Source organism: Sceloporus occidentalis, unplaced genomic scaffold, assembly GCF_023333645.1.
Source record: "Sceloporus occidentalis isolate IW3139 unplaced genomic scaffold, rSceOcc1.0.p SCAF_5, whole genome shotgun sequence".
Classification (NCBI taxonomy): Eukaryota; Metazoa; Chordata; class Lepidosauria; order Squamata; family Phrynosomatidae; genus Sceloporus; species Sceloporus occidentalis.
In genome coordinates this window covers 161819174-161829396 of record NW_028316985.1, presented here as the reverse complement: position 1 = coordinate 161829396, position 10223 = coordinate 161819174, and the positions used below count along the sequence as shown (strand labels likewise).

The 10223-nt window shown below is 43.2% G+C and overlaps 1 protein-coding gene across 3 annotated transcripts in view; it reads left to right on the top strand.

Moving 5' to 3' along the window:
* The first annotated feature begins 2262 nt into the window (after positions 1-2262).
* The window catches only part of LOC149313056 (protein transport protein Sec24B-like), a 55330-nt gene continuing 47369 nt past the window's right edge, over positions 2263-10223 (top strand). For all 3 annotated transcript variants that reach the window (XM_089525981.1, XM_089525980.1, XM_089525982.1), the window contains exon 1: positions 2263-2362. In XM_089525981.1, the coding sequence (XP_089382107.1) occupies positions 2317-2362 (46 nt within the window). In that variant the 5' untranslated portion in view covers positions 2263-2316. The remainder of the gene's footprint in view (positions 2363-10223) is intronic.

Below are 10223 nucleotides of genomic sequence, written 5' to 3'. Positions count from 1 at the left end.
GTGATGTAGAAGGATATCACACGATATCCTGAATGCAATCATGCGTATTCACGTTATTGCACGAAAGGTTACCACACGTAATTGCTGGCAATCCGAATGCACTCCGAACACAATCACGCGTCAATCCACAGTTAAGTAAATTCGGTGAACTAGCAAAGTCGCAAACCCTATTCCTAGGCAACGTTGCACTCAGTGCTCTGTTGTTTGGTGTGATGTACATGTCTCCTTTGGTCCTGGTTTCTCCCCCCCAATCTGGAAGGAGGGGGGTTCCCATGAAGCCACGCTGCAGTTCCGCTTCAATTTTGCTTCTGCTTGTCCTTCAGCATTGCTGAGGGGGGGGCTGCTGCCTGCTAATTAAGAGACATGGACCGGGAGCTATTGGATAACCATTATATTCATGTTCTAACATGACAATAGTGAATGTATGCTCATTTTAACATGAATAGAGCATGTTCTTTCAACCATTCTTCCAGCCCCCCTTCCAACCTCTTTTGTAAATTGTGGGGTTACTTGGTTCCTCTCTCTCACTCGCCTAAATATGCTATGCTCCAGTCATCTGCATTCTCACTGAGCATGCGCAAGGGTGCCAATTTGCAATTAAGAACCCGCCGATGTGATGGCTTACTTCGCACAGAATCTGGGTCGCGTTCGGGGAGGCCATTATAGCGAATTTAAGGTATGATAAGTAATCACGTAATTGTGCGAATTTTCGAATTGACCTCGCTATCTTCTGTTTTGAAACTGAGAGCCTCCTGTCCTGTTTGATAAACTTTGTAGATTGCCCTTCATTTGTCCAAACCTCTCTTCCCAATCTTGCCTATTTTAAAGCGATTTTAATCTGTATTTATAGCATTGGCATTTTAAGTTTAAAGTAAGGGTTAAGGGGGTATGTAATTATTTAGCTATGTATGTATTATGTATTTATTTATGTGTTCTATCATAACCTGCCTGGATTCTTTTGGAAAGAAAGAAATGAAGAGAAAAGTAAGATACCTTAAGAAATAGATAGATTAAAGAGAATAAGATTACTGGGCATGTTAAACGCAAAACAAAATGGCAGATACAAGCAGACTACTTGAAAGCAAGTTACAAAAGAAAGACTATAAAGGAAAGTCACATAGAATAACTATATAAACTGTCGGAAGTTGAGAAGGAGGTTAGAACAAATGGGGAGTAGCTGATCAAAGGTATGAGGACGTCATTTGGAAGGTTAGTGAAGGGAGAAGGAAAAGGAAGGAAGGAAAGAAAGAAAGAAAGTAAAGGGTTGTGAAGAAGAGGTTATCAGACAAGGGAAATTGGAAGCATAATCCAATGGCAATCTGAATGCAATCATCGGGTTTAATGTTATTGCATGATAGACTACCACACTCAATTTCGGACAATGGCAAGCTATTTTCGGGCAATGGGAAGTCAGTTTGAATGCAATTCGAATTCACATAAATTGGCTGAACTAGCGAATTCACGTGAATGCGCTCTCCCTTCTTTTCATTCAAAATTAAGAGAAATTCCTCCCGTGAGATAAAGTCCAAGGAGTTAGGAGGTAGAAAGAAGGAGGAAGTTAGAAGGTTATTAGGATGAGAGAGGGAAGGAAGGGAAGGGAGAGGAAAGGAGAAAAGGGAACAGAAATGGAAACTTAACTGGATTACAGAAAATAAGTGTTATGGCCTGAGAAAACCATTGTTATTATAAACTAATCACTTTGTAACTAACGATACCATAAGATGTACGTTGTGTGTTGCATGACTAAGAAAGCTTTGTTTTTAACAATAAAAATTTAAAATTAAGAAAAATTTTATTATTATTATTATTATAAACTGGATTATTTCTGCAGTGTGTTTTGGCCCAATGTTTCACACAAACTTAAAAACCCCAGGATTCTTTAGCATGGAGCCAGGGCAATTAAAGCAGTCTCAAAATGGATTATTTCTGCAGTGTGTTTTGGCCCAATGTTTCACACAACAAAACTACAAACCCCAGGGTTCCCTAACACTGAGCCAGGGCAGCTAAAACGCTCTCAAACTGGATTATCTTTTGGGCCATGCAGCTGGCAAACCCTCCCCAATAGCAACCTGCCAGTACAGAACCGGGCGGGGTCGCTAGGGGTCGCTGTGGCGCAGAAGCGACCATAGAGAGCCCTTCCGATTCAGCGCCTAGAGAGGCAGCGGCGGCGCGGAGCCTAGGAGCCCCTCTGCTGTGGCGTTCCTTCCGGGGTCGGTTCCGTTGGCCACCGGCGCATGCGCACTCCCGCCCGGCCTTCTTGCGAGAACGAGAGAAGCGAGGGAGGCCAAAGGAGCAGCAGCGTCGTCGCCGGGCGCCATGTCGTTGCCCCCGACTGGGTTCCCCAGCAGGACCGCCCAGAACGGTAATAATGGAGGAGGGAGGCTGGCTGGAAGGGAACTGGAATTCATTAGCGCTGGTTTTATTGGTATTCGCTATTAAGCTGCATCCACACTGGAGAAATAACCCGGTTTGGCACCGCTTTAACTCTTTTTCTGGCTCAAGGCTATGGAATTCTGGGAGTTCGAGTGGGCCCACAACACACTCCAACTCCCAGAATTCCATAGCCTTGAGCCAGAAAAAGAGTTAAAGTGGTGCCAAACCGGGTTATTTCTCCAGTGTGGATGCTGACTTGATGAACCATGGTCTACTGCAGAAATAGTCCACTTTGAGACCGCTTTAGCATCCCTGGCTCAGTGCTAGGGGATTCTGGGAATTGTAGGTTTTATATCCCGTCTCTCCCAGAAGGATCAAGACAGGTTACAACCACAAAATACAGCAGTAATAAATATAAAGGGTACCTAAATTAAAAAATTACATGGTCTCATTAAACACACACACACCCATTATTATAAACTAAATGACAACTTTATACGTAAAATATAATTAAGTTAGTAAAATAGACCTAATTAAACTGAGGCATTGTGGGGCAGACAAGGGCAAACCATATCAACATCACCGGACGGTCATAAGTCAGTTAAGGTCGCCATAAGTCAGAAATGAGTTGAAGACTTGTTGTTGTTGTTGTTAGCTGCCCTCAAGTCGACTCCAATTCCTGGTGACCATGTGGATGAGACATCTCTGAGATCCACAACACACTGCAGGGATAATCCACTTTGAGACTGTTTTAACTGCTCCGTCTCAGTGCTAAACTACAGTCTTGGGGACTGTAGTTTATTGTGGCGCCAGAGCTCTCTGACAGAGAAGTCTAAATGTTTCACAAAACGACACTTCCCAGAATCCCTTGGTACTGAGCCAAGGGAGCTAAATCGGTCTCAAACTGGACTATTCCTGCAGTGTGTTTTGGACTGAGATTCTCTAATCTCCACTGCTCTGCTCAGGCGCTGCAAACCTATGGGCCCCCTGATTGAATCCATCCATCTGGCAAGTGATCTTCCCCTCCTCCTCCTCCTCTCTCTCTTTCCTAGCATTATTGTTTTCTCTAGTGATCCATGCCTTCGCACTCTCCTCCAATACCACATCTCAAATGAATTAAGTGTTTTTCAGTCTGCCTTCTTCACTGTCCAGCCGTCACATCCATACATAGTGGCTTAACACTGGTTTAACGAGACTACGTGTGAAAGGGATCTAAGAGTCCCAGTAGACCACAAGTTGAACACAAGTCAATAGTGTGATAAGCAACTAAAAAGGCCAATGTGATTTTAGGCTGCATCAATAGAAGTATAGTGTCTAGATCAAAGGAAGGCATAGTGCCAGTCTGTCCTGCTCTGGTCAGGCCTCGTCTGGAATACTGGTTCTGGTTCTGGGCACAATTCAAAAAGGATGTTGACAAGCTATACCATGTCCAAAGGAGGGCCACCAAAATGGTGAAAGGTCTGGAAACAATACCTTATGAGGGAGCTGGGGATGTTCAGCCTGTAGAAGAGATGGTTAAGCAGTGTATGATGGCCCTGCTTAAGTTTTTGAAGAGGTGTCACATTGAGGATGGAACAAGCCTGTTTTCTGCTGCTCCAGATTCTAGGACCTGGAAGAATGGATCCAAGCTATAGGAAAAGAGATTCCACCTCAACAGTAGGAAGAACATCTTCACAGTAAGGGCTATTCGACAGTGGAACGCACTCTGAGTGTAGTGGAGTCTGCTCCTTTGGAGGTTTTTAAACAGGCTGTATGGCCCTTGTGGTCTCTTCCACTCTATGATTCTATGATGGGGAACACAATGGCTTGGATGATTCTCACTTGAGTGCTTAGTTGTATGTCTTTATATTTTAGGATCTTGTCTTGTTCTGTCATGGCTGTCCTCCCCATTCCTAGTCTTCTTCTTATTTCCTGACTGCAGTCACCACTCTGGTCAATGTTTGATCCTAGGTATGGGAAATCTTTAACTAATTCTTTGACTATTCCAATTTCCTCATTGTCTAGCTTGAAAGGCACACAACAGCAAGAAGAAGAAATGGGCAAAACCACCTCTAAGCGTATTTCTTGCCTCAGAAAGTTCTGTGAAATTCACAAGGTCTCCATAAGTCAAAAATGGGGTTTTGTGAAGCAAGGAATACACTTGGAGGTCATTTTGCCAGTTCCTTGCTGTCTTTGTTATGTACCTGGTGGCAGGTTTGGACACCTAGCATAATGAGGGACACCTGGTTTAACAACAGTACATGTTGTATTAATAGAAGTATAGCGTCTAGATCAAGGGAACTAATAATGCCACTCTATTCTGCTTTGGTCAGGCCTCACCTGGAATATTGTGTCCAGTTCTGGGCAAAACAGTTCAAAAAGGATGTTGACAAGCTAGAGCATGTCCAGAGGAAGGGGAACCAAATGGTGAAGGGTTGGGAAGCTATGCCTTATGAGGAGAGACTTAGAGAGCTGGGGATGCTTAGCCTGGACAAGAGACAGTTAAGAGGTCATATGATAGATATTTGAAGGGGTGTCATATTGAATATGAAACAACCTTGTTTTCTTCTGCTCCAGAAACGAAGACCCAGAACAATTGATATAGGCTACAGGAAAAGAGATTCCACTTCACATTAGCATAAATTTCTTGACAGTAAGAGCTGTTTGACAGTGGAACTTTTGGTGGGGTCTTCTTCTTTGAAGGTATTTAAACAGAGGCTGGATGGCTATTTGTCAGGGGTACTCCCATTGTGAGTTCCTGCATGGCAGGAAGTTGGATGGCCCTAGTGGTGTCTTCAAACTCTATGTCTCTTATGAGCCTATGACTGTTTGACTACAACTCTGGAAACCAGGATTTGATTCCCCTCTCGGCCATGGAAACCCACTGGGCAAGACACCTTGGCCAAATCACCCTCTCTCAGCCCAGGGAATGGAATGGCAAACCTCCTTTGAACCAATATTGCCAAGAACACCTGATGACAGGTTTGCCTTAGGATGGCCACAAGTCAGAAAATGAATTGAAGGCACAGAATAACAACAACAATTATTTATTTTTAAATATATTGTATTCTTACCATCTACTGTCAGGGCTGGACTTTGGGGAGACATGCCCACACCCAATCTGTAGAATCAGGAATGCCCCCCTCCTCAAATTCAGTAGTTATTTCACCACATTTTCAAGTAACTGAAGTAATTAGCACAAATGGATAATTAGGGAATGGCAAACCTCCTCTGAACCTATCTTGCCAAGAACCCCCCATGATTGGATTGTCACAACAACAACACCTTCAAGACATTTTTGATTGATGGTATCTCAAATAGTGGGGCGCGCCCCCCAAGGGGAGGCACGAGGCTCCGTAAAGGGGGGCTCGTTTGACCTCGGCAAATACTATTTACAGTCGCGGGGGGGCGTGAAATGTTTTCTTCTTCCTAGGGGGGGCATGACAGAAAATAATTGAGAAGCACTGCTCTAAGGCAACTTTATCGGGATATTCTTGGCAAGATTTGTTCAGAGGAAGTTTGCCATTGCCATCCCCTGTGGTTGAGAGAGTTAACTAAAAGTTGCACTGAAAGACCTAGAGATTCCTAGAGAGAATACTACAGTGGATCCTTGTTATACACTGGGGTTTGGTTCCAAGATCCCCCGTGTATAACAAAATCCGTGTATGCTCAAGTCCCATTAAGTATAATGACATAGCAAAATGGTGTCCCTAATAAAAAATGGAACATCAAGGTAAATTTATACTTTTTTGGAACATTTTCAAACCGTATATGCTTAAATCCGTGTATAAAAAATCCGTGTATAAGAAGGGTCGACTGTATTAGGCCTTTGTAGCTCATCCAGTGCAGTTCTATGGTCAATGTCTGTTGGCGTTGACCACAGAGTTGCACTGGAGGACCTAGAGATTCCTAGAGAGGTGTCCTCTCAGGTAAAAACATGGTGTTTTTGTTTTTTATGGTTTTTTCCATATTCACAGGGGTCTTGTGCCCCTAACCCTAGCGAATATGGAAGGACAAGTGTATTATAGAATTGGAAGAGACCATAAGGGCCATCCAGTCCAACCTCTTGCCATGCAGGAACACAATCAAAGCATCCCTGACAGATGGCCATCCAGCTTCTGTTTAAAAACCTCTGAAGGAGGAGACTCCACCACAGTCGAGGGGAAGCTTTCCACTGTTGAACAGATCTTGCTGTCAACAAGTTCCTCCTAATGTTTAGGTGGAATCTCTTTTCCTGTAGTTTGAATCCATTGCTCTGGGTCCTGTTCTCTGTAGTGAATATGGGAATCATTGTTCTCTATGGAAAATAGAGATTGGCTTTTCTGGTTTTTCAGAAAAGGAGTCTGGACTAAAGGGTGCCTGCTGTATTTGAACAGAGAAATTGTGTGATAGATATTCTCACTTTATCCTTGTAGGCAGAAAGCATTCATCTTGTGCAACTAAACAGTATTAAACTAGGTCTTCACTTCCTATACTAATCAAAGATTCTCAGCACAGTTTTCTGTTGTTACTAGGGCAATCAAGTCAGTGTTAAAATGGATGCACCTCTTCAAAAGATTTGGTTCTAGGTCACACTTTACAATTAATGATCCAGGGGGATTGCTGTTGTTGTTTTTAAAAAACTATTAAGTTTAGAATGTTCTTTAAGATATTTATACAGTATTGACAAAATTGCAAAAAAAAAGGTTTATGTCAGAAATCCAAATTTTTAAGAACATTTAAGAGAAGTAACTTGAGTGCTTCTGAAAGTGGTACACTTTTGTTAGAATAAATAAGTGTGCCTGAGCAACGTGTATATGGTAGTGAAACTAGTTTTCATGAGTAGAAGAAATGTATTTGGCACCTGTAACTAAATTCTATAAAAACATTTTACAGTGTGCACGCGCCATGCGTGGGCGTATTTTATGTGGCTTCCAGCATACGCGGAAGCCACTTGGGGAGAGAAGCTCTGCCGCATGCACACGCCCCATTATTTCCTATGGGGCTCAAGCATAGGTGGATTTTCCTTACGTGGGAGTATCTGGAACGGATCCTCGTAAGGAAAGGGCCCATTGTATTAGGAAAGTAAGGCGCAGATTGAGGTTCCCATGGTTCTCTTGATAGTTTTTGAGACTCTTCCCTCCCAGATCTGGAGAATAACACAGTTTACTAGCACTCGTGGTTATAATAATAATACTATTTATTTATATTCTACATAATCTCTAGGAATCTAAGCAGATTACAACAGTAAAGCAAAATACAGTTAAAAGAGAATACATTAAAAATTCCAAGATCTCCATCCCTTCCCCCAGTCATAAAAACATAATTAAATGCTAAAAGGAGATTAAACCAAGAAAAGAAGTTAGAAACATGAATATACAATAATGATTAAAATGAAATAAGAGTTTCAAAGGGGGTCTGGGTAGAATAAAGGTAAAGATGGGGGATAATGGGTGAAAAAGGAGGGGGGAAGCAAGTCAGCAAGGATGTTCTAGTCTGGAAAGGCCTGCCGGAAGTGATCCATTTTAATAGCCTTCTTAAAGGTTTCCAAGGTGATAATCTGACGTATCTCATCTGGCAGGTCGTTCCAGATTCTAGGAGCAGCTGCTAAAAAGGAACACTGGGTCATTGTAGAGAGTCTAGTCCTCTTCGGTTGAAGCAGATTCCTCCTAGCGGAGCGGAGAGTGCGGGGAGGATGATATGGGAGAAGGCACTCCTGCAAGAAGCCAGGACCCAGGCCATGTAGGGCTTTAAAGGTTAAAATCAAAACAATGTATCTTGCCCGGAAGCTAACAGGCAGCCAGTGAAGGGATTTTAAAACTGGTGTGATATGGGCAGATCTAGGTGTGCCATTTACCAGCCTGGCTGCCATATTCTGTACCAGTTGAAGTTTCCAAACTTCACACAAAGGTAGCCCCATGTAGAGTGTGTTACAAAAGTCGAGACAAAAGGTTACCAGCGCATATACCAATCTTTCAAGGTCTTCTCGCTCCAGGAAGGGGCGCAGTTGGTGTATCAGCCGAAGCTGATAGCAAGTGCTCCTGACCATCGTGTCCACCTGAGCCGTCAGATGGAGAGACGAGTCTAGGAGCACCCCCAGACTGCGAACAGAGTCTTTCAGAGGAAGTGTGACCCTGTCCAGAACTGGCTGGCATAAGTCCATTCCCGGATTGGGGATCCCTATTGCAAGTACCTCCATCTTACCTGGATTCAACTTGAGTTTGTTTTCCCTCATCCAGTCCATTGCCGCATTAAGACAGGCATTCAGAGGAGAGATGCCATCCTTAATCACTGCATCAGTCTGAGATAGAGAAATATATTTGGTTGTCATCAGTGTACTGATAACACCCCACCCCAAGTCTCTGGATGATCTCACCCAGCGGCTTCATGTAAATGTAGAACAGCATTGGGGACAGAATCGCACCTTGAGGGATGCCTGACCTTGGTTGAATAACTGTCCCCAAGCAACACCATCTGGAATCTACCTGAGAGGTAGGATCGGAACCACTGCAAAGCAGAGCCTCCAATTCCCAGCTCTCTCAGGCGTCCCAGAATGGTATCGAAGGCCGCTGAGAGGTCCAAGAGCACCAGCAGGGTCACACTTTCTCTGTCTGTGCCCAGACTAGATTTTTCATCCTTGGATAAAACATTACTGAATGTATTACTGCTTTGGAGATACTTTATCCCTGTTTGTGGGTTTGCAAGACTCACTTCTGGACTTGATCCTTCATGATTGCAGATTGTTTTGTTGCATCAAGTTTGTATGGTTGCCTGTTCTAAACTATGGAGCCTCTGCCAGGGTGAGCCACATCTTTTAAAAATTCAGATTCTGAGAGCATTGTCATGCAGTGACAATAATTTTGATTTTTGAAGTTAACATTGAACATTTCCTCCTTTCATAAAGGTTGTGATATGGCTTTGAACAAGTCAATATTTTTCTTCCTGACCTACCCCTCAAAGGTCTTGACATAATGGAATAATTGATCACTGTAAAATATATATATCATTCTTTGGTTCATTGGTAAAATATGTGTACATATTGGATAATGTTTGCTAAATGATAATTTGTAAGTAGTTTCAAAGCCCTTGAGGTGTGTGATAATTGTTGAACTCTTTCTAGGAGCCCAGAAAGTTCATTAGTTTTGTTAAGTGCTCCAGACAATGAAGAATACATACTGGCATTTGGAGCGCAGATGGTACAAATTTAGTATTGAACTTGATTAAATGCAAGTTAGAGTGTATAATTTTGGCTATTGTAGCAGTGGTCTTGGTAAAGGCTTATTTCTATTTCTTACAACATTGTATCAATATATCACCCAGCAAACCTTTTTTCAAGTGGTGAAGTAGTCTGCTTAAATCTAGTCTTGGGGTAGGTTAAGCTGATCACTTGATAGCCTATTGTAACATATTTGCAAGGACTTTTGAGAGCAAAGTATACAGGTTGAGTCTTCCTTGTCTGAAATGGTTGGAGCCAGAAGTGTTTTGGATGTTGGAATATGAGATAGATTGGAGATGGGTCCCATGAAATTCTTTTATGTTTCATATACAACTTATAGCCTAAAGGTAATTTTATACACAACACTTTTAATTTGATGCATGAAACAAAGTTTGTGTACATTGAATATCAGAAAGCAAAAGTATCACTATGGCAGGTTACAGACTGCCCATTTGGGGCGGGCTGTACCCACCCCTTTCCCTGGTGTATCGGGGCCTCAGCGGCTAGAACGGCAGCCGCTGAGGCCCCGATCCGCTGCTTTTCAGGCTGCGGGGAAGCGGCAAAACGCCACTTCCCCGCAGCCTGAAAGAGGTGTCCCTGGGGCTTCAAGCCCCAAGGACACCCCGCGGCGGCGGGGAGGAGGAGAAAGGGGCCGCTTGGCCCCTTTCTCCTTTGG